The sequence below is a fragment of the Gobius niger genome (genome assembly GCF_951799975.1).
Source record: "Gobius niger genome assembly, chromosome: 14".
Taxonomy (NCBI): domain Eukaryota; kingdom Metazoa; phylum Chordata; class Actinopteri; order Gobiiformes; family Gobiidae; genus Gobius; species Gobius niger.
The window spans coordinates 2,891,127-2,915,609 of record NC_136865.1 but is presented as its reverse complement, the minus strand read 5'-3'; the positions used below and the strand labels follow the sequence as shown (position 1 = coordinate 2,915,609).

The following is a 24,483-nucleotide window of genomic DNA, read 5'->3' as shown; positions in this document are numbered from 1 at the left end:
CCAAAACAACGTCTATGGTCTTTTCCGATCATCTATAATCTTCATATCAGTTCAGATAATGTTAATATCAAGACAACTGTGAAATCACGATTGTATGACTTGCAATCAATCCGTTTTTTTGATAGGTGATAAAAAAAATCTTCCACCCATTTTCAAATTACAAGCAATGCAAATAAACTTTGCTATGCAGATTGTTAAGAACCCAGCTTGAGTGAGATTGTTAAATATTCCTAAAACAAGCGTAACTCTGTCTATGTATTTAGAACCTGTTTATCAGGGGAGTTTTGGCCCCAGAAGGAACCCTATAGTTCATGATTTTTAGAGAACATCTAGGCAATCGGACCTGTGCCATCACACCACTCAACTGAGAATAACATCTGCTGTAAACACTTCAGTTCAAGAGTACTTTTGATAAAGCGTATTAAATAAACGTTTCCATGTATTGGTTTTTCATCTTTTACAATAGATTTTTAACTGAAACAATCAAATCCTCTTTCCTTCATAACACAGTTAGAATATATAAGTCGCGAAACGTTCAAAAGAAAAGTCTTGCATTCATATCAGTTATTTAATTGCATTTTATTTGTACAAAAAAACATTGAACATCTGAAGAACACTACAGGAGAGGGATGTGAGGGCTCTTTTATTTCAATCCGTCTTCGTGGCTGGGCTTCACTCGAATCCACTGAAGGAGAAATGCAAAAAATGAGAACATCGAATAGAAGTTTTCACACAGAGAGAAGTGGAAAAAAAAAGAGTTTAGCGTTGACCCTCACCTGACCAGGTGTGCGATGTCCCAGTTGGTCTCAGATGAAAGCGGCCCGATGATCTCCACTCCCTCCGCCGACACGATAGCGATTTCATACTAAAGAGGAGAAATAGACAGTGGATTTAGGGTGGCAGCAGCAGGAGGAAGCAGCAGGAGGCAGGAGGAGCAGCTGACCCTGTTGTAGGAGCGGGCGTCTCTGTAGTAGAGCACTTTGAGGCAGCGCTCGATGAGATCTCGTGCTTCCTGTTTGGAGATGTCCGTCCTGTTCTCCACCACCTCCCGCATCAACGGCTGAAACAAACAAGAGTTAGAGCGTTGTAGTCTCCCACCTGAACCGAACACATTTTCCACACTTCAGCTTTGCCCAAATTCAACAGCTTCTCAACTGGAGCTTACAGCCTATAGGCCAGGGTAACGCCATTTGAACTTTTGCACTTTTTCGTTGCATTTTTAGTGACCCATTTTGTTGTTTCGCCTTTTTTGTTGCTTTTTTGGCTGCGTTTTCATCCTTGCATCTCATTTCTGTCGCTTTTTTGTCATCCATTTTGCTTTGTTGTCACCTGATTTGTTGCTAATCGCTGTTTTAGCATTTGTGTCGCTTTAGTCGTCTCTTTTGATGCTTTTTTGTCGCTTGTTTTTCTGTGTTTTCATCCTCATTTTTGTCGCTATTTTGACACTTTTTTCCCTCCAAGAAGCTTTAAAATTTAGTTCAAGTCAAGCTGAAGAAAAGTGGGGGCTGAGAGGTTAAAGGCATGGCATGTAGGACGCACACGCAGTAGCACACTGGTTGTTGAGACTGTTGAGCTCGATATCCAATCAGGTTCAGTTTCCTGATTGGATATCGAGCTCAACAGTCTCAAAAACCAGTCCCGGTCCTTTGATGAGCCCCAGGAATAAAAATCACGTTTACATTTCGCATCGACATTTTGAAAAAATCAAATGCTAAGAGTTTAAAACTAGGCTAATTGGCTATGCGCTAACTACCGACCATCGCGGGGATATTTCATACAAGAAAGAAAACACTAAAAACTTTTCCCTTTTAGAACTTTTCGGTTTATAAACTTTTAGATACATCTTCAATTTAGCTTTATGCATTGTACAGCATGTTCAAGAGTTACCACATCTCTGATTAGCTGCCATCGTTCCTTTAAAACTGCTTAACCCCGCCTTGACGGAGTGCATTTTCTACAGATCGGCTTTACCCAAATCGAAAAGCTTCTCGACTGTAGCTTACAGCAAAGAACTGATCTAAGCTTCTTTTTCATTTTCGTTTTTGTGCTTTTTGGTTGTGTTTTTGTTGCTCTTTTCACTTGTTTGGTCATTTTTGTGGCTTGATCACAGTTACATTACACACACATAAAAAATGATAATAATGCGGCCAAAACACTTCAAAAATGAAAGTGTGACAAAAAAAACCTGTGATAAAAACGCAATAGCACTAAAACGGGGTAACAAAAACAAGGTAGAAGCTTAGATGAGTTTTGCAGGTCTTAGCTTTCAAATGAGGCGTTACCCTGGCCTATAGGCTGTTAAATTCTCCAAATTAAGTGTCTTGCCCAAGGACACAACAACAGTGTGCACCTGCAGGAGCTGGGATTTGAACCCCCGACCTTATGATCATCAGACGAGATTATTCCGGTATGCACATTTTTGATGACATCATGCACATTAATGAGGTAGCAGTAGCAGTACTGCACCGCTCTCAGTCAATAGAGGCCAATCATGATCGAGAGTTCAGTCTGAACAGCAGCGTATAACAGTTGTATAAAAAAAAAGGTAAAACAATGTTTCTTTAAAAAATCCTGATGTATTATAGGTGATTTTTAGGTGACAAAGTTCTCCAAGACAATGGACCACACGCAAAACACCTAGTCTTGGATACAGCATGCGTACGTAACCATGGTCAGAAGCATTCATCATCAAGGTGGCTACTAGCCAACACTTTACGGAGACAATGGAGATCCTAATAAAGAACAACGGATCTGTACTGTACGTGTTGAACGTTTCGCCTTCAGCTGCACCACTAACACTAAATAGAACCCCATTGAGACAGGAAATACTGTTGTTGGGATATGGCCCTCGAGTCGGGATATGGACCTCGAGTTGGGATATGGCCCTCGAGTCGGCATATGGACCTCGAGTTGGGACATGGACCGTTGGATATGGACGTCGAGTTGGGATATGGACTGTTGGATATGGACCTCGAGTCGGGATATGGACCTTGAGTTGGGATATGGACCTTGAGTTGGGATATGGACCTCGAGTCGGGATATGGACTGTTGGATATGGACCTCGAGTCGGGATATGGACTGTTGGATATGGACATCGAGTCGGGATATGGACTGTTGGATATGGACCTCGAGTCGGGTTATGGACCGTTGGATATGGACCTTGAGTCGGGATATGGACCTCGAGTCGGGATATGGACCTCGGGTCGGCATATGGACCTCAAGTCGGGATATGGCCCTCGAGTCGGGATATGGACTGTTGGATATGGACCTCGAGTCGGGATATGGACCTCAAGTTGGGATATGGACCTTGAGTCGGGATATGGACTGTTGGATATGGACCTCGAGTCGGGATATGGCCCTCGGGTCGGCATATGGACCTCGAGTTTGGATATGGAACTCGAGTTGAGATATGGAACTCGAGTCGGGATATGGACTGTTGGATATGGACCTCGAGTCGGGATATGGACTGTTGGATATGGACCTCGGGTCGGCATATGGACCTCAAGTCGGGATATGGCCCTCGAGTCGGGATATGGACTGTTGGATATGGACCTCGAGTCGGGATATGGACTGTTGGATATGGACCTCGGGTCGGGATATGGACTGTTGGATATGGACCTCAAGTCGGGATATGGCCCTCGAGTCGGGATATGGACTGTTGGATATGGACCTCGAGTCGGGATATGGCCCTCGGGTCGGCATATGGACCTCGAGTTGGGATATGGACCTCGAGTCGGCATATGGACCTCGAGTCGGCATATGGACCTCGAGTCAACATATGGACCTCGAGTCGGGATATGGACCTCAAGTCGGGATATGGACTGTTGGATATGGACCTCGAGTCAACATATGGACCTCAAGTCGGGATATGGCCCTCGAGTCGGGATATGGACTGTTGGATATGGACCTCGAGTCGGGATATGGACTGTTGGATATGGACCTCGGGTCGGGATATGGACTGTTGGATATGGACCTCAAGTCGGGATATGGCCCTCGAGTCGGGATATGGACTGTTGGATATGGACCTCGAGTCGGGATATGGACTGTTGGATATGGACCTCGGGTCGGGATATGGACTGTTGGATATGGACCTCGGGTCGGGATATGGACTGTTGGATATGGACCTCAAGTCGGGATATGGCCCTCGAGTCGGGATATGGACTGTTGGATATGGACCTCGAGTCGGGATATGGCCCTCGGGTCGGCATATGGACCTCGAGTTGGGATATGGACCTCGAGTCGGCATATGGACCTCGAGTCGGCATATGGACCTCGAGTCAACATATGGACCTCGAGTCGGGATATGGACCTCAAGTCGGGATATGGACTGTTGGATATGGACCTCGAGTCAACATATGGACCTCAAGTCGGGATATGGCCCTCGAGTCGGGATATGGACTGTTGGATATGGACCTCGAGTCGGGATATGGACTGTTGGATATGGACCTCGGGTCGGGATATGGACTGTTGGATATGGACCTCGGGTCGGGATATGGACTGTTGGATATGGACCTCAAGTCGGGATATGGCCCTCGAGTCGGGATATGGACTGTTGGATATGGACCTCGAGTCGGGATATGGCCCTCGGGTCGGCATATGGACCTCGAGTTGGGATATGGACCTCGAGTCGGCATATGGACCTCGAGTCAACATATGGACCTCGAGTCGGCATATGGACCTCGAGTCAACATATGGACCTCGAGTCGGCATATGGACCTCGAGTCGGCATATGGACCTCGAGTCGGCATATGGACCTCGAGTCGGCATATGGACCTCGAGTCGGCATATGGACCTCGAGTCGGGATATAGACTGTTGGATATGGACCTCGAGTCGGGATATAGACTGTTGGATATGGACCTCGAGTCGGGATATGGACCTCGAGTCGGGATATAGACTGTTGGATATGGACCTCGAGTCGGGATATGGACCTCGAGTCGGGATATGGACTGTTGGATATGGACCTCGAGTCGGCATATGGACCTCGAGTCGGCATATGGGCCTCAAATTGGGATATGGACCTCGAGTCGGCATATGGGCCTCAAGTTGGGATATGGACCTCGAGTCGGCATATGGACCTCGAGTTGGGATATGGACCTCGAGTTGGGATATGGACCTCGAGTTGGATATAGACCTCTCAAATGGCTGGATTTGCGACCTGAAGGTTCGGCAGGTTGAACTGTGGACTCACCTGAGCCAGGTAAGCTCCGAATCCTGTGGCCACAGTGGGGGCCTCGTAAGCCACGCCCAGTTTGTCCACATAACCCAGGAAACTGCAGACAGAGAGGGACATACGCATTACACATTTCTGAAAGAACATTAGAGAATATGAAGAACAAAGGTTTGTGGACAAATGCTGCCTTTTGATGGAGTTTATGGAATTAAGGCTAAAAAAAACAGAGGAAAGCTAAGCTAAGTGCTAATGTTATGCTAACAGCGGTTAAGTTGTGCCAACATCTGCAAAATCATCTTTTTCAATTCTAGTGTTTCCTTTTGATTCAAGTGTAAGCCTACATAGAGTTTCAATAGCTGGTTTAGTTTTCACTGGCTTCTAATCAGGATGAGGCAAGGCCGGTGAACAGGGAAAGATTTAAATTTAGAGATATCAATTTGAACGTTACTGGTACTAAATATGAGAAAAAATGTAGGTTTGCCAATACATGTTTTCCTATAAAATTGCCAATATTTTCAGCGACTAAATCCAAATGATGAACAGAGACAGGTTTTAAATTACGGCTTTATATTGTTAACTTCTTAACAGAGCACATTTTCTCCAGTTTGTCTTTACCCAAATCTGAAAGCTTCTTGCCTATCGAGCCTAGGGATGTATTGATCCGATATTCGGTATCGGTAGCCGATCCGGGAATTTTGAGAGTATTGGATCAGATTTGATGACTTGGTAGGGTCTGATACCACTGGTAAAACTGCAGACTGGAGCCACAGCAGATCCAGGACCACAGATTCACGGCCTTCATGCTACTGCTAAGCTAGGCTACTATCGCTAACATGCACAACACCTGCTTCTTAAAAACATTGTGAAACTACTGGAACATCAATAGGCTATAATATACTGTATAATGATATATATTATATAAGAAAATAATACAAAAAACTGTATCGGATCAGCAACATGAAGTGTCAAAACATCGGATCGGGTGCTCAAAAAAGATAGGCACATCCCTAATTTGAAAGCTAAGACCGCTATGACCAGGTTGTTACCACATCGTCACGTTGTGTCTTTTTTGTCCCGTTTTGGTCCCTTTTCCTTCGATTTGTGATGGGTTTTTTTGCGTTTTCATCTGCGTTTATGACACTCTTTCCCCCCATATTAGCCAAGCGTGTTTTCTCCAGTTTGGCTTTACCCAAATCTAAAAGCCTGTTGACTGGAGCTCACAGATATAGTCACCGCATTTGTGTCACATTTTTGACACGTTTGACACGTTTTCATAGTTTTCCTCGTTGGTGGCTCGTAACTTTAGCAAACCATGAACCACAGTGACCGGTGACCGAAAAAGCCCTGCCTCCAGTCCCCTTGATGTTTCCCTCAGATGCCCTTACCTCTCTCCGTTGTAGTGCCCCCCGATGACCACGGTGTTCCACAGCGGGTTCATGCGGCTGCGGCGGTTGTACATGACCCTGGTGAGCCACGAGTGCACGGCTTTGGGGCTGTAGGAGTGACCGTCGCCCAGGAGCTCCTCATCGATCCTGGGGAACACAAGGACATCTCAACACACCTTTCTTTTTTTCTTCTTTCTTGAAATACTAAACCGACAGATAATTGTACTGAGCCGTAATGTCAGTTCAGTGTTCTGTTACAGCCCTGGACAGAAGTAGACGGACTTTGTGGATGGGTAGCTTTTCCGTGCGTCAAATAAGCTGTTCACGGGTTTAGTCTTTGCTTATTTCCATGTAAATAAGGTTATACTTAAGTGAATTCATTAGAAAAAGACAAAACCTGGAATCCAAAGCTGGTATCAGACAAAAAATGTAGTTACAACCAGTATAAAAAAAAGTATTGAAAAGCAGGTACCTTCTTTTTTTTGTGTATATCTTAACATCTAGGTTTTCTTCCCCATTTAGTTTCCACATAAAAATAAAATAAAAAATTGCCCAATGTTTGCCCCATTTTTCCCCAATTTCTTTTTACACATTTTTCTAATATTGTTGTTCTTGTTCATATTTAATCAAGGTCCTCCGTTTCATGGAGCTTCTCCCACATGAACAAAGCTCAGAGCTGTTCCTTCAGCAGAGAATTTAAATTATCTGAGGCTCTTTCAAACCGTCAGCGGAAGTTTGGATGATTTTAGTCTCTTCTTTTCATTTTCATTTAGTCTTATTTTGAGTCGACAAAAATATCTGGACATTTTAGTCACAGTTTTAGTCTCCTAAAAAACTTTTAATTTAGTTTTAGTCCAATTTTAGTCTGCAAAAATATCACTTTGACTGTGAAAAATAAATTATGACAATATTGTTCCGTTTTCTGGTTCTAGACGACAAATATTTTAATATCTACGTAGGTATTAGAAAAAGTATTGTTAAAGTACTTCTCATAAAAATTTAAGTCCCCAGCCCTAGCCATAAGCAGCTTTCTCTGTGAAAGGGACGCAGCGATTAGGGCTGCCTCTGCGGGGTTTTACACCAGGGCTGGGAGAAAATATCGGATTGGATTTGGATTGCAATACTTTTTTCTGCAATAGCAAGTATCGATACTTTATGTCACAATACTTTCAATACTTGTGTTTGGAGGCTTTTTTTTTTTTTTAATCACACACTGCTTTGTTTTCCAGTAACAGTTACACAGCACTGGGTTACATTTTGAGTTCATAAACTTTTCAATCTTAACACTTCAATAAATGTCAAATGGCTTTGGTCTAGAAACTTTGGACACATGACTTTCTTTTCAATGCCCAACACAGAAAGGTCGAGCTGCTAAACAAGCCAGAGTAGATTATTGAGCGTTGAAAGAGAGAAGCAGCTTACACCATCTGCTCGATGACCTGCTTCATGTACTGGTAATCGGCGTAGTCTCCGGACGCGCCCAGGATGGTGTTGTTGTTCACCTGTGTGTGCAGACACAAAGGATGCACTCATTAGCACGCGGTCTCGTGTTTTGAAGAGCTGAAGAGGTTAGATTTACCTTCATGAGGCGAGAGATGTTCCTGAACCGAGCCAGAGAGCCGTAGGAGCCCAACATGTCCGCCGCGATGATCACTCCTCCGTTAAACTTCACCCCCAAAACCGAGGTGCCCGTCACCATGGGGTTACTGCAGAACAAACGGCGTGGAAGACAAGTGAATTAGTCCACTCATGGCAGGACTAAGTGGGCTAATACAAGACCTACAAACACCATATTCATCCTATTTTAGGGGAATACACTTGGTTTTGTCCGTCAGTATATTGCAAAAGCATATTTGTGATTGATGGTGAACAGGAGCTACATGTTTAAAAGAGCGCATGAAAATCTTTTGGACAGTCCTTCTTTAATGGATTCAGACTGTGGAACTCTCTGCCCACTGACTTAAAACTGCAGACTTACGTGGACAGCTTCAACAGAGGTCTGAAACAGTGGCTGAAGTCAAATCAGAGCTGCACACAGGTAGGGCTGTCACGATAATTACTTTTTAACAGATAATGATAAACATCGTCTGTACTGAGTATTAGCATTTACCCCCTATTTTTGTAAAACTCAATTTTTTAACTGTAGCAAATTGAGTTACATTTAATACTTCATGTTTACTGCAGCCTGTGTGGTATATTAGGATACGATGATGCACTTTTAGATCAAAGGTTTACTGTATTGTTTATGCCTGAGAGTTAACAGCATCTAGTATTGTTAGTGATTAATATAATATAATATATAAAGCCCTATCTCAATGAAATTGTATGTATAATTTGTGATAAAGTGTTTTTTTTCTTTTCTTCACAACGCCTCATGCATTAGCTAGTCTTGTCAAACAATGTGGGTAAACTGAAAGGCAGACCTAATGTGGTGGTTAGTTTCGCTTTTCATTTTCTTCTTGTTTTCCCAGAAATGTCCCTGAGATTTAGTAAACCCTTGCATTTTATAACAACTTAAGACGAGTAAGCCCCGATCATAACAGTCGCTAGTCTTTAAATTGAGAGCTTATAGAAGTGTAGTTAGCCGTTAGCTTAGCATGACTCGGCTTCCGTCTGTGTGAGGATGATGCAGCACCGCGTCGCAGCCACATATCATTCTAAGATTATTTGGAGCGTGAGACTCACAGCGTGTGTCTGACGGGTCCACAGGCCGCTCCAGAGCCAACACTCCCGGCCATGCCACCGCCACTGTTCCCGGGGAAAGAATAAAACTGCCCCGGCTTCGGCCCGTTCTCCCAAAAACTCAGCTTTCCTCCGCACGACTCCATCTTGGATCTGACCGGAAGTGACGCAGGTTCCTCTTGTTCAGCGGATACGTCGCATGTAAACAAATACATTTTACAAATGTTCATTTCATTTATATTTGGAAAAAAAAGATTACTAACAGCCACTATTATTCTGATTGTGATTTATATTTATATTTTGATTATGTTGGTGTTGTTGTTGTTACAATTTCATTTATTGGGACAGTGCATGCTTCAGATCGGGGAGGCTGTTCTTCTCAATCACTCCCGTCCAGGTCTCACTGTCGTTACCCACGTGGGCGTTGAAGTCCCCCAGTAGAACAATGGAGTCCCCAGTTGGAGCACCATCTAGTACCCCTCCCAGGGACTCCAAGAAGGCCGGGTACTCTGCACCGATGTTAGGCCCGTAGGCCCAGACAACGGTGAGAGACCTGTCCCCGACCCGATCATGTGTCTGGAGAGGAGAGTGTCGCTTCAAGAGAGGGATGAAAGATAGTCAATGAAAACTTCTAAAGCACTGTTGAGGATCTTTTTTTTTGTCCACGTTTCCTTTTATTAGAATTGTACATTCGATAGGGGTGATAAAGGCATCCGGTGGGTGGCGGTAGTGCACGATTGCCGTTAAACAACCAAAGAAGAAGAAGAAGAAGAAGAGGCTTCGGGCTGGACCAGGACGCTAAGGGTGAGTGTTGGCGAGGCTGTTCAGTGAGTGAATTTGTGTACGTGAAGTGCCATGAAGCAGCACAGAGTTGAAATGTCCAGCAATAAGATAAATCTTTATAGACTGGAGACATATTGATGGGGTGTCTTAGTATTTTGGAAAGTAAACAAACATAGGCCTACAGTAGTTCACGTCATTGTGCATGTTGCGTTATCAATATGTGTCTGGGTGGTCGGTGCAGTAGCACATACGCAATACGCATCAGTGAGTATTTTGGTCCTTCTATGGTCCTTCTATCCCTTTGTCTTTTCTGTCAGGGTAGTATTTACTCTCACGGACAATGAGTAAAAAAAACTCAACATCGTAGCATGTTGAGTTTTTTTTACTCATTGTCTGAAGTGGCGCTTACGGCCTCTAGGGGCATGAGTTACTGAGTACAGCTTTAAGTGACATGTAGAGAATTTAGCAAGATTAACACCTATACTATACCAACAAAAATGTACACCATTATAACCCTAACGTTGGTAATGATTTGTGTTTTCACGACTGCAAATGTGGTAACCAAAAGCCTACTTCCTTACATTTCTATAATGAGGCTCGTACACAGAAAAAGAGTCTGAGCGTGTTTAGAACTCTTTATTTGGGAGTAGTTTCTTTGTTCAAGAATCAGCCTTCTCCGGCGCTGACTTTATGTTGCAGAAATCTGAAAGAGAAGCAGATTTGTTTAATTCTGATGTTTTAATGATTTGAATATGTTTTTGGAATATGTTTGTTTGGGTGAATATTGGAGTAGTACCGGCCGCTCCGTCGTAGTGCCACTGATCGAAGGACTCCCCGCTCAGACCCAAGTATTCAGCCTTTGCGTTGTGCTGATCATGATCCTTCTCCAGATCCTTCACGTCTGTATGGTTCCCATGTTTCCCTGAGGAACAGGCACAAACCAGAGTTAAACCAGGACAATACTTGGACAGAACCTCGACTAAACCAGCGCAACACCAGGAAATAAACAAGGACTGAACAGAGACTGAACCTGCAGGACTAAATCAAATCTGAACCAGAACTTACGGTACATGATCAGGAAATGTCCATGATTTTCACTTTTGTAGAACATCTCCATGGTGTTTGCTGAACTCGGGAAGAACTCTGCAGTGGCGGTGTCATTGTACGGTTTCCACTCTCCGTCTGTGTCCTGCACTGGAAACCACAGAAGCATCATTAAACATGTATAACAGCACATCCAGAAAACCTTAGACAAGCTTTCAGGTAGATCAAACTCACTCCCTCCCTCCATGTGGAGTTGGTGAATTCTCTCGCTGTTCTGAGGAAGAGTCAGGTTCCCCTTGTAGGAAATGCATTTCCCTCCTCTGAAAAAAACATGTTTAGTCAGTTCCACTAAAGAGGAAGCTGTGATTCTGTTCAGAAGCCCATGGTCAAAGGCTCATATTTCAGATGCACACTTCTGCTCGCTCTCTACACGGTTGGAAAAGAACAATCAGTGGAACTGTTCTGCTGGCGCCGGACTTAAGCGGGGCACACAACTGAAATATTTGAAAAGGAGAAAAAGTTTCATTCATAACTCATAATATTTTACACCAAATTAGAACCTTATGAAACTTGTCGGTCACTGTCAGACAAACAGATGAAGTTTGTAGCAGCGTGGTTTCTAATCAGTGAGGCAACAAGCCTGGGCAGCAGCCGATCCAGGTCTTTATACATCCATGAAAAACACATCCTCATTAATGAATGCAAAGAGGAAAAAAGGATATAGATCACATCACAGTGACCAGTCACAAAGATAAAGTCGTTGGTCAGGAGTACATACACAGTATTGCGCTCGTGAAAGACCACGGTGTGATTGTCAGACTGAACACGCATCTCCATGTGGGAGCTGGTGAGGTTCACCCATGGGTCGTCATGGGTCGTAATCTTTTTATAGGCCATCCAGACCATCACCCAGTCCCCATCCACCTGCACACAAGACCAGGTTCAGTCCTGGTTCAGTCCGAGTTCAGTGTTTAACAAGATGTCCGCCACTAACCTGGTGCAGCTCGTCTGAATCCAGAGTTGGCAACACAGACTTTTTGTGGCAGAAATCTGAAACAGAAACACAGACGTCAGTGGAAATGTTTTGAATGTTTTTGGTGGATACTGAGTTTAGTGTTACCTGCTCCGTGGTAGTGCCACTCCACAAAGTTCTCCCCGTGCAGATTCAGGCACTTGGCCATCGCTCTGTGTCCCTCATGATCCTTCTCCAGATCATCCACGTGCTGTCCCTCTCTCCCTGAGGACAAGAGACACAGCTGTGTATGAACGCAGCTTAAACTAAACTTATGCCATTCACAAAGTCCTCAGAACCTCTTTCGTTACAGTGTTATATGGAACAGAAACAGAAATGGTTCAAATATCAGGCATTTTAACTAATGTCAGACTCAGTTTTAGGCACATGTTAAACTATTAACTGAAGACATTAAGACAAAAAGTAGAAGAAAACCCAGGACTCACTGTAAACGAGATAGACAATTCCATGTTTCTCGCTTTTGTAGAGCATCTCCATGGTGTGTTCTGAACTTGGGAAGAACTCTGCAGTGTGTGCCTCAGTGTAGGGCTTCAACACTCCATCTCTGTTCTCAACTGACAACAAAGAACAATATCTGTAGGACATCGGTGTGGTAATAGTAATGTGGTACTTCATTGTATCCGTCATTTGGAGGTGGACAGAAGCCATTCTCTCACACTACGAACATAATGAAGCGAGCTGGATGGGGAAATATCTACTCAGTTAGGACACATTGTCCATCCAAACCGTGGTCTGCACATACTTATTTAAGAGCCTCATTGAACTCACTTGTTCCCTCCATCTGCAGACGGTTGTGTCCCTCGTGGCTCTGGGGGAGGGTCAGGTTAAAGGTGAAGGACAAACATTTCAATCCTCTGAAAACACATACACACTTTTAAAAGATGGCCGCTGTGAAGGAAAGCCACCGGATAGAAAAAGTGAGTGCTGCCACTGGTCCCAAAGGTGCCACTCTAGGTTAGGTTTATTGATTTTGTGGGGTCAGATCTATGAACTATGTCTACACATCTTTGTAGGGGAGGGGACAAAATAGTACTTTTGCATTTCCCTTATCTTTCATTGTGTCTGCAAGAGGAAGATTCCAGAAGGATTGTTTGCTGTGTATAATGCAAAACACCCTGTGCATTAGAGAAGGCTGGTTGAGTCCAATTGAGACTTTGGGGTCGAAAAAGCTGACGTAAAAGTAGATTTGAGTAACATGTGATGGTAGTTAATACAAGCCTTAAAGGGATGTCTTTCATCTCTCCCTGGTGTTTCTGGTCAGAAAACCACACATCCAACTTTGCCTGCCACCAACCCGGAAGCCCCAATACACACTTATGGAAAACATCTCCCTCGCTGGTCTCAGTTGTCTAATTTACAAACTTTTGGTTTGCATTTCTGAGGTTCATGACGCAGTACAGGTAAGTCCTGACTGTCCCGACTATTCTGTCTACAGCTTTCGGTTTGTCGATAAATATGTTTTGCGTAATAACGTTGTTATTTGGTTTATCACGATCAGAAGAAGAAGAACAGGCTATAGGGCAAAGCTAACTGTGGGCCAGTGTTTACAGCCAAGAAAAATATCTCCGTTGTATACAGTGGTGAGAAACAGTAAGAACACCGTGTGGAAATTCTCACATTTAAATCGGTCAATAAATGTGGTCTGATATTCATCAAAATCACAGGAATGATTAAACAGTGTCTGTTACTAACTAACTAGCTAACTAACTAACTAAGGTGTGGGTTGTGAGCGTCTAATCTGCAACTACAGGAAAGCAGTTAATGCTGCAAAACGCTGTTGTGAATGTCTCCGATTTTTCTGCAAAATATCTTGATAAACTTGTGAATTAATTTGAAAAGTTGAACACTAACTGGGTGGTGGTGCAATGTACAATATCCCTCTCTCCCTTTGTCTTTTCTGTTAGCACAGTATTTACTCTTACGAACAATTAATGAATAAAAAACAAAAGTGACTTACTTACTAAAAGAAAGCTACAGTCGTATATGCAACATATGTGTCAAATGTGGACAGTAGCATATGGCCGGTCTGGGGTACGTACGCGCAGACGGTGCGCTCATGTGCGACCAGGGTGTGATTGTCGGGCTGGACATGGATCTCTATGTGGGAGCTGGTCATGTTCGGCATCTCCTCCTCATAGCCCTTCACCTTATCATAGACCGCGAAGACCAGCACCCAGTCCCCATGCACCTGCACACAAGAGCGGGTTCAGTCCAGGGCCAGTCCTAGTTTAGTCCTGGTCCAGTCCTGGTTTAGTCCTGGTTTAGTCCTGGTACAGTCCTGGTACAGTCCTGGTTTAGTCCTGGTCCAGTCCTGGTTTAGTTCTGTTTCATTCCTGGTTTAGTCCTAGTTTAGTCCTGGTCCAGTCCTGGTTTAGTCCTGGTCCAGTCCTGGTTTAGTCCTGTTTCATTCCTGGTTTAGTCCTGGTTTAGTCCTGTTTCAGTCCTGGTTTAGTCCTAGTTTAGTCCTGGTCCAGTCCTCATACAGACCTGGTGCAGTTCCTCTGAGCCCAGAGTCTTGTTGCAGACTGTTGGCTCATCGGCCTGGCTGTAGACCAGGACTAGAACCAGACTGAGGACTCCGAGCAGGGACTTCATCTTGACACTGACAGAAGTCTGGCGAGTACAGTACTTACTTATAGCCCACAGACCGGATCAATCAGGGGGTGGGTTTGTGCGGACCAACGGGGCAGCTCCTCAGCCGGGTCAGGCTGGGTTTTTCCGAGAGCAATTTGAATGTTTGCAGTTAACAGACCCCAAGAACTGCAATTGTTTTGGTTAGTGGTTCTCAAAAGAAATATTTGCTTCCAAAGTCCACCAATTGACATGCAGTTGGAGGCACAGATCTCACCCCATACGATCCTAGTCAAACACTAAAATCTGGCTAAACTGGGCTGAAAGGCATCCACACATGGACTAATGTCAGATGAGATTCTGAACTTCAACTGCGACAAACAGGCTTTTCTCAAAACATCAAACAGTGCTCCCCTGTCAGTGAGTCAAGCACAAGTATCTATACATTTGTATCTGATGATGATGATGATGATGGAGTGATGATGTCATTGCTCCACTTCTGGGTCCACTGGAACTTTTGCCCAAAGGAACACCGTTTTTCCATACTGAGATATGCTCTTACCTGAGCTTAGACTAGTTGATGTGTACCTGTCTGGTTTTTGTGCGTGCCCGTGGAAGTCGCTTCTAACTTCACCCGTTTGGAGCTGTAAGAACATACTGGGAGAGGCCAAATGCTAACAACATCTTTTTTTTGCTTGTTTTTTGTGAAATTTTGCAATACTTACCATACGTTTTTCTTTTGAGCAAAAAGGGCATACGCAATATATGCCTTGCATAGGGGCGCCGGGGGAGCCTCACGGGTCCCGACAAGCCCTGAGTTTTTTAAAGGCCAGCGCCGTGCGCACCGCAACGTAGCGCACCATGTGCCAAGTGCCAAGACGCTGCGTAACGACACTTCAAAGGCTTTCCTCAAACCGTGCAGCTTTAAACACATTATCAAACACATTATCAGACAGAAAAGGCCAAACGCAGGTCAGTGTTGTAAGAGAGAGAGCAAACGTGGCTCTTTTTTTGCAGGTTAACAGCGAGTTGGCGACGGAAAGCTTACCTTCCCAGGGTGGAGTTCTGACGATGGTTTGTCTTTTTCCGCTGCGTCTCTCGTAACTTTTAACAAAGATCAGAGCAGTCTCTGTTTGTTACAGTCCATAGCATTGTCTGTGTCCCCGCAGAAGGCTAAAAACCCGTGTTTCCCTCGACAGAGCGCACCTCTCTATAGAAATGTGATGAAACTGCGTTTCATGGCGTCTTGGTGTGCGTTGGCTTTAATGACTTATCCAAAGCGCAGCGCATGGACTGAGAGAGGTTTTGACAGTATTGAGTTGACCTGTGCCAGGAGAAACCAGCGGGTTTACCTTATTTACCATTTGTCACTTTCACATATTATATATTTTTGTACGGTATATTTACATCTGTTTAACATCTGTTGCCATCAGTACAAAACATGCTCCTTATGACCAACTCAACACAGAAAATGCTGTTTCTGCAGTGGATAATCAAAGAATACATTTGGATGAGAACCTAACCTGTTTAAATCTGAAATTCTACTGATTTTAGTCACGCCTTTATGTAGATGAGCTGGAGACAGCAGGTCAAGGCTCATCGGTCACACAAGGCAAGGCACGTCCACGGCTCGGATTAATATTTAAACCATAATAACACTGTGCGTAAGGGCACGGGGTCGCTTCAGGATGATCTTAGCTGTTCAGAAGTACTTTAACGCACACGGATTATTGTTGAATATTAACAAAGTTAAAAGAGATAGACTATAAAAATCAGACAGGTTCATTGATTTCTTCAGACCAGAGATCAACAATATAACGCTCCTCGCTCACGTACGCAAACATCTCCAGCTGTTTCCGTTTACCCCACCGACCGCTCAGCAATGGTCCCACTTTCACCCCTACCACCAGAAGCAGCAGGTTTCCTCACGGGGACAAAACATTTTCTACTAATAAATCCCGACCATCCACCTCAGAGCCTTCCCGTCCCCTCTGCTTAACCCCCGCCTGTACCAATCCAGTTTTACCCAAATCTAAAGCTTAGTCAAAATAGCGACTAAAATGAGACAAAAACAAGGATGAAATGAAACAAAAGAGCAACAAACACATGAAAAAATAAGCAATGAAATGCTGGCTACTTTGTAGATGTTTATGGAACAGGCCACTGTTTTTGAGATACAGTTGCCTCTCGAAAGTATTCATACACCTTGAACTTTTGCACATTTTGTCATGTTTACAACCCTAAACATTAAGATTTTATTTTGATTCTTTTACTGAACGTTCACACACAAGTAACAGACAACTGTGAAGTGAAAGCAAAATGATACATGATTCTGTTATTTTTCAAAAAATAGAAAACCGAAAATTGGGGCGTGCATAAGTATTCATACAGCATGAATGAATACTTTGTGGAACCCCCTTTTACTGCAATAACAGCACAAGTCTTTTGGGGTTTGACTCTACAAGATTAGCACATGTAGAGACTGACATTTTAGCCCATTCATCTTTACAAAACAACTCCAGCTCTGTCACATTAGAAGGAGAGCGTTTGTGAACAGCAGTTTTCAGATTATTCCACAGATTTTCAATAGGATTTAGGTCAGGACTTTGACTGGGCCATTCTAACACATTAATATGTTTTTATTGAACCATTCCATTGTAGATTTATCTTTGTGTTTAGGGTCATTGTCCTGCTGAAGGTGAATCTCCGCCCCAGCCTCAGTTCTCTTGTGACTCCAGCAGGTTTTCCTCCAAAATGTCTCTGTATTTGGCTCCATCCATCTTCAACTATTCTTACAATCTCCCCAGTCCCCGCTGAGGAAAAGCAGCCCCACAGCATGATTCCCCCCCCCCCCCCCCCGTATATTTGACACTGGGGATGGTGCACTCAGGACCATGAGCAGTGTCAGATTTGCTCCATACATAACGTTTTACGTTTGGGCCAAAAAGTTACATTTTTCTCTCATCTGACCAAAGCTCCTTCTTCCACATGGAGCTGTGTCCTCCATATGACTTCTAGCAAACTTCAAACGGGATTTCTTATGGTCTTCTTTCAATAATGGCTTTCTTCTTCCACTCGTCCATGAAGGCCAGATTTGTGTAGATACGACTTATAGTTGTCCCATGTACAGATTCCCCCAGCTCAGCGGCAGGACTTCACAGCTCCTCCAGAGTTATCTTGGGGCACTTGGTTGTATATCTTACCAGTGTTCTCCTTGTTTGATCTAATATTTTAGATGGGCGACCGTGTCTTGGTAAGTTGGCAGTTGTGCTTTACTCTTTCCATTTCTGAATGATGGATTGAACAGTGCCCGGGAGATGTTTAAATCTTGGGAAATCTTTGTATAACTTAATGCTGCTTTAAACATCTCCATAACATCATCATAAAGGCTGCTTCAAGCAGTTGCCTGTTTTAGTGATGTTTTCAATGCATAATATGCTGCTTGTATTCAGTGAATTTTCCCGTTTTCTTGTCGCGGCTAGCTTGTTAGCTCCGGGAGAAAGCCACTCGGCTACGACCCATTGTAGATGAAATGTGAGCAATAAACTTCTAAATCAACAAGCCAGGCTCCGTGTGTGATCATTGTTAAACGGTTCTTTATGTGTGTGGTGGTTTTATTGACTTTATTTGTGCATATTTCTCGTTTTCACGTGATGACTCGAGGTTTAGCTTAGCATTAGCTTTCTCCGGAGGCTCTGTGCATCATCAAGGCCCAGCGCAGAACCAGACACTGAAATAAGTGTTCTTGTCACCGGTTTTAATCCTGGGTGTTTCGGTAACAGAAACACTGATGTGTGTCTTTGTAAAAGTCTGCTGTGGCTCCGGTTCACAACACATGAAGCTAATCCTCCACGATGACTCTGTTTACATCTTAGGGCTAGACACTGCGGGGAGGGGGTTCTGCTGAGGAGCAGTGGTTGGTTACTCGGCTGGTGACGAAAGCTCGGAGGCGTATCCTGGAGGTGGGGGCGTTCCTAGGAGGACTCAGGCAAACCTATCCCTAAAATGGCCGCCATCAGAGTTTTTACAGATTACTCAAAAATACGTGAATGTGCCAAGGCAACACTTCAGGCATGTTTTTAATGAGGGAATGACATAATAACATGATGTAAAGCTTGAAAAAGCATAATACCCCCTATTTAAACAGTCAGGGCCCCCAAAATGTTTTGTCCCTGTGGCCTTGTGCAAGCCCTACAGGCCTAATAGTTTAGATGTTTTGTCACGCTGGCAGAGGACCAACTTAGTTGATCTTGGCACAGCTATTGTTATGTATAAGGTACATAACCATAAGCTTCCTGAATTCAAGAAAGGTTTAAACCCAGAGAGACTGGCTATAATCTCAGAGGAACTCATATTTATCAGAAAAGTGTATTTGGAACAAACACCAAAGCCAGATGTGTCTCAGTCAGAGGAGTAAATGTGTGGAATAGTCTGAATGACACCTTAAAAAACTCAACAGCTTTCAAAAAAATGTTCAAATCTAATGTAATTAGCAGTTATAAGGTACTAGCGCTAACTCACATATAAACTCTCTATATTGTGTCTTTACATTACAATTGACTGCTTCGAGCCAAATCTATTGATTAATGTGTGACTTGTGTGAATTAACTTTGTAACCAATTTATACAAAAACATAATCATTTTGTTCTCATCTTGCAGATGCTAAAACTGCTGTATGCTTGGTGCTTTAAGCTGCTATTTAGTTGTAATAGGGTTTGGCTTTAGATAAGTGTTTCACTTCAGCCAAAACCCTTTTCAGTCATTGTTTCAGTGTTTTCATGTTTTGTAGTCAATCGTGTCTGTGTGAAGATACTGACTGAAATAAACGAAACGAAACTAAACCATTGAAATGTTTCTCATGTCCACCTTTTAGTCTTAGCCCCGTCCATTGACAATGGTTACTGTCACTTTTTTTTCTAGCAAACAGAATACAATTGTGTATAAAACTGAAAAAACAACAAAAAAACAACAACAACAAAGAAATAGGATCAGAGGGTTAGAGTCGCCTCCAAGGTTTGACATCACACATTGCACTCATCCTGCCAAGGAAACTGTAAACATTATCATTCACACAAATAAAGTCACTTCCATACATCAGAGTAAAAAGAAAATGTTACTTGTAAGAGGTGGGTGGGTCAGGAGAGCTGCACTGGGTCTCAGCAAATGTTCTAAAATGGTTCAAAATCTTTAGAAGTCAATGGTCTAATGGTCGAAGCACGTTCGACCGTTAGACTGATGCAGTTGGTCTTCTTCAGACGCTCTGAAGAAGACCAACTGCATCAGAGCCTCAGATTCCTTTTGCCACACGCACTCACCTACAACCCAAGGCAAGTCTGCTATAACTAAAAAGAAAGTGTCTTCAGCATAACATACTGTGAGATAACACACACAAACAAAAAACACTGTGCTGTAAATAAAGCTGGAGTTTCACAACATATATGGTATTCATGGTATTGTGTTCATGACTAATCTTGACAGTTGAACAGACTATTGTGCATGTGACGACTTAAACAATTAAATGACGCTGACACGTTTTGGAGCCAACAACCATCAGACTGAGAATCAACAATCAGTTTAGATCAACAAGATCTATTCACTTGGAAATTGTGCTAATTGTAGATTAACATGTACTTAATCATCTGCAAAGATGTACTGACATTGACACGTGGACTTAGACATTTGCAATTTGATGAAATCAATGAGAAATTCAATTCTGTTGTGAACAATTGCCAAGTGATTTGGAGATTTGTCCATGTTGTTTTGAGAATTTAATTTCTGTTTCAAGAAATGAGCCAAACCAATGGAGAAAAACTGTAATGCAGACATACCAACCTCCTTCAGTTTTATACAGCCATTATTGAGAGTATCTTCACATCATCAATAATAGTCTGGTAACTGGAAACTTGGACAGTCATTCAAAAACACACGAAGCTCCAACATAGAATCAATAAATCATCCAAAATCACATGAGTGTTGAAATTCACCTCAGATCACACACAGCCTGTTCACACTCATGCCCTCTGGGAGGCGCTACAGGTCTTTGTCAGCCAACTCAGACAGATTGAAGAACCGTTTTTTCCCAACTGCCATACAGACACTAAACAAATGTAACTGTGCCGATATCTGTTGACTGTAATGTTGCATTGACTCTCTGTGTACAGTTATGAGACACAGGAGACTGAGACTGTGCTGTACCCAAACAAATCCATTAATAAATGATGAACAATAAACACTATTACTATGGAAAAAAACTAATGCTGACTGGCACTTTTCAAGTAACTATATCCAACCCATTTTGTTGTGGTGTTAGCATTAGTCAGTATATATATATATATATATATATATAATCCTACCAATGGCTAGACAGAGTCGGACTAAAGGACAGCACAGAGGCTCATCATGGCTGCACAGGAGCAGGCCTTGAGCACCAGAGCAGTAGAGGCCCAGATCTACCACACCAGACAAGACCCCAGGTGTAGACTGTGCAAAGAGGCCAATGAGACAATCCAGCTTTACAGAGCTGCAGGGTGTAAGATGCTGCAGGGTGTAAGAACATAACTGCAGGTGTAAGAACATAACTGCAGGGTGTAAGAACATAACTGCAGGGTGTAAGAACATAACTGCAGGGTGTAAGATGCTGCAGGGGAAGCTTACATGGGGCGCCATAACCAAGTGGCTGGTATAGTGTACAGGAACATCTGTGCAGAGTATGGGCTGGAAACCCCAAGGTCAAAGTGGGAAACACCTCCAAAGGTGGTCGAGAATGACCGAGCCAAGATCCTGTGGGACTTCCAGATACAGACGGACAGAATGGTAATGAACCAACCGGACATTGTGGTGGTGACAAAGAGCAGAGGAGCCGTTGTGGTCGACATAGCAACACCAAGACTTCAACATCAGGAAAAAGGAACACGAGAAACTAGAGAAATACCAGGGGCTCAGAGAAGAGCTGGAGAAAACCTGGAGGGTAAAGGCATCAGTGGTGCCCGTGGTCGTTGGGGCACTCGGGGCAGTGACCCCCAAACTGGAGGAGTGGCTCCAGCAGATCCCAGGAAATACATCAGGCATCTCGGTCCAGAAAAGTGCAGTTCTAGGAACTGCAAAGATACTGCGCAGAACCCTCAAGCTCCCAGGCCTCTAGTAGAGGACCCGAGCAGGAGGAGAAAAAATAAAAAAATAAAAGAGACCGCCCGCGGAGGGTGAGGAAGAGTTTTTATTTTTTTATTTGATTATTATGGCTCACAGCTTGTAAAAACCCCAAATTGTCTTCTCAACCTCTTTGCTTCCTTCCATACAGTCGGCCGCCACATCCTCCTGCACCGCCTCAAGCACCACATTGATCTCTCTGATACTGCCCTTCACCTGTTTCACTCCTACCTCAGTGCATCGTTCTGGGGGGCGCAAAATCCAGACCCCCATACTGTCACCTGTGGGGCCCCCAGGGCTCTGTACTCAGTCCAACCTTCTTCACCATCTCGATCATGGGTCCCCAACTGGCGGAGTGAGGTAAAGGTCTGGACTCCGAGACCCTTTTATCGGAACCTCCAACGGATTTGTTTAAAAGTACTGGAATAAAATAATATATATTTTTGCCGAAAGTGTCTACCTTGGCTCCTTTGCTAGAGCTTGTGTCCAAAAGGGTTCACAAACTTCGACTTGACGCACACACTTTACCATGAGAGACGTGAATGTATTATGGCGTTGTCAAAAATGAGAAAAGTGGACTCTGAGGACCACGTCTTCCGGGATGAGTGGACTGAGGCTTATGCTTTCATTTTGCCAGCATCACATTCTACAAGGCCTGTGTGTCTTATATGTTGGGAGTCAGTTAAGCAGTATTTACAGCCAAGCTTGAGTGAAAAAAAAAAGATCTCCATTGTGTTATTGAGTTGTGGCACAATGAACAATATCCCTCTATCCCTTTGTCTTTTCTGTCAGTGGCGCTTACGGCCTCTAGGGGCATGAGTTACTTAATACTGCTTTAAGTGACATGTAGAGAATTTAGCAAGATTAACACCTATACTATACCAACAAAAATGTACACCATTGTAACCCTAACGTTGGTAATGATTTGTGTTTTCACGACTGCAAATGTGGAAACCAAAAGCCTACTTTCTTACATTTCTATAATGAGGCTCGTACACAGAAAAAGAGTCTGAGCGTGTTTAGAACTCTTTATTTGGGAGTAGTTTCTTTGTTCAAGAATCAGCCTTCTCCGGTGCTGACTTTATGTTGCAGAAATCTGAAAGAGAAGCAGATTTGTTTAATTCTGATGTTTTAATGATTTGAATATGTTTTTGGAATATGTTTGTTTGGGTGAATATTGGAGTAGTACCGGCCGCTCCGTCGTAGTGCCACTGATCGAAGGACTCCCCGCTCAGACCCAAGTATTCAGCCTTTGCGTTGTGCTGATCATGATCCTTCTCCAGATCCTTCACGTCTGTATGGTTCCCATGTTTCCCTGAGGAACAGGCACAAACCAGAGTTAAACCAGGACAATACTTGGACAGAACCTCGACTAAACCAGCGCAAAACCAGGAAATAAACCAGGACTGAACAAAGACTGAACCTGCAGGACTAAATCAGATCTGAACCAGAACTTACGGTACATGATCAGGATAAGTCCATAATTTTCACTTTTGTAGAACATCTCCATGGTGTTTGCTGAACTCGGGAAGAACTCTGCAGTGGCGCTCTCATTGTTCGGTTTCCACTCTCCGTCTGTGTTCTCCACTGGAAACCACAGAAGCATCATTAAACATGTACAACAGCACATCCAGAAAACCTCAGACAAGCTTTCAGGTAGATCAAACTCACTCCCTCCCTCCATGTGGAGTTGGTGAATTCTCTCGCTGTTCTGAGGAAGAGTCAGGTTCCCCTTGTAGGAAATGCATTTCCCTCCTCTGAAAAAAACATGTTTAATCAGTTCCACTAAAGAGGAAGCTGTGATTCTGTTCAGAAGCCCATGTTCAAAGGCTCATATTTCAGATGCACACTTCTGCTCGCTCTCTACACGGTTGGAAAAGAACAATCAGTGTAACTGTTCTGCTGGCGCCGGACTTAAGCGGGGCACACAACTGAAATATTTGAAAGGGAGAAAATGTTTCATTCATAACTCATAATATTTTACACCAAATTAGAACCTTATGAAACAGCAGCCGATCCAGGTCTTTATACATCCATGAAAAACACATCCTCATTAATGAATGCAAAGATAAAAAAAGGATATAGATCACATCACAGTGACCAGTCACAAAGATAAAGTCGTTGGTCAGGAGTACATACACAGTATTGCGCTCGTGAAAGACCACGGTGTGATTGTCAGACTGAACACGTATCTCCATGTGGGAGCTGGTGAGGTTCACCCATGGGTCGTCATGGGTCGTAATCTTTCTATAGGCCATCCAGACCATCACCCAGTCCCCATCCACCTGCACACAAGACCAGGTTTAGGCCGAGTTCAGTCCTAGTTCTGGCCTTAAAAAGGAATAGGCCACCGTTTATACATACCTCTCCTCCTCTCCTCTATATCTCCAAATGAGGTGAAGACAGAAGCTACCAAGCTTTTCCACGTTTTCCCCATTTAAATATGGTTACGTGAAGTGTTACACCATAAAGTATAGTTACACAAAATTAAACAATGTGGATTTTCTAAGCGGATAAAAGGGGGAACTACATTATAAGGCGTAATAATACCAGGAGTAGTTCGAAATCCGCACAGTAATATCTTCACTTTACTGTGCGGATGTCAAACTACTCCGGGTATTATTACGCCTTACAATATAGTATAAATATAGAAAACATGGAAGAGCTT

At 43.5% G+C, this 24,483-nt stretch overlaps 2 protein-coding genes across 2 annotated transcripts in view; both read right to left on the bottom strand.

The window, feature by feature from the left end:
* Positions 1-562: 562 nt before the first annotated feature.
* psmb4 (proteasome 20S subunit beta 4) lies at positions 563-9,406 on the bottom strand. Its single transcript, XM_079570590.1, has 8 exons — positions 9,242-9,406; positions 8,136-8,262; positions 7,979-8,058; positions 6,557-6,703; positions 5,190-5,271; positions 944-1,060; positions 777-865; positions 563-685 (listed from the first exon to the last, which is right to left on the bottom strand). Exons 1-8 carry the CDS (start codon positions 9,382-9,384, stop codon positions 673-675), a joined length of 798 nt encoding a protein of 265 aa, XP_079426716.1. The 5' UTR covers positions 9,385-9,406; the 3' UTR covers positions 563-672.
* A 1,235-nt stretch (positions 9,407-10,641) lies between these two features.
* The window catches only part of LOC306973614 (uncharacterized protein), a gene marked incomplete at its 5' end in the record, with an annotated part of 80,125 nt that continues 66,283 nt past the window's right edge, over positions 10,642-24,483 (bottom strand). Inside the window, 10 exons of the mRNA XM_079570581.1 lie at positions 10,642-10,724; positions 10,818-10,943; positions 11,087-11,215; positions 11,300-11,385; positions 11,844-11,989; positions 12,060-12,115; positions 23,005-23,130; positions 23,274-23,402; positions 23,487-23,572; positions 23,955-24,100. Coding sequence (XP_079426707.1) covers positions 10,681-10,724; positions 10,818-10,943; positions 11,087-11,215; positions 11,300-11,385; positions 11,844-11,989; positions 12,060-12,115; positions 23,005-23,130; positions 23,274-23,402; positions 23,487-23,572; positions 23,955-24,100 — 1,074 coding nt within the window. The 3' untranslated portion in view covers positions 10,642-10,680. The remainder of the gene's footprint in view (positions 10,725-10,817; positions 10,944-11,086; positions 11,216-11,299; positions 11,386-11,843; positions 11,990-12,059; positions 12,116-23,004; positions 23,131-23,273; positions 23,403-23,486; positions 23,573-23,954; positions 24,101-24,483) is intronic.

Bases quoted from the DNA above. Each gene is read 5' to 3' on its own strand.
- psmb4 (XM_079570590.1), bottom strand. From the start codon at position 9,384: ATGGAGTCGTGCGGAGGAAAGCTGAGTTTTTGGGAGAACGGGCCGAAG. The intron at 8,059-8,135 runs GTAAATCTAACC...CTGCACACACAG, and splicing joins ACATCTCTCGCCTCATGAAG to GTGAACAACAACACCATCCT. The intron at 866-943 runs GTCAGCTGCTCC...TCTCCTCTTTAG, and splicing joins ACGCCCGCTCCTACAACAGG to TATGAAATCGCTATCGTGTC.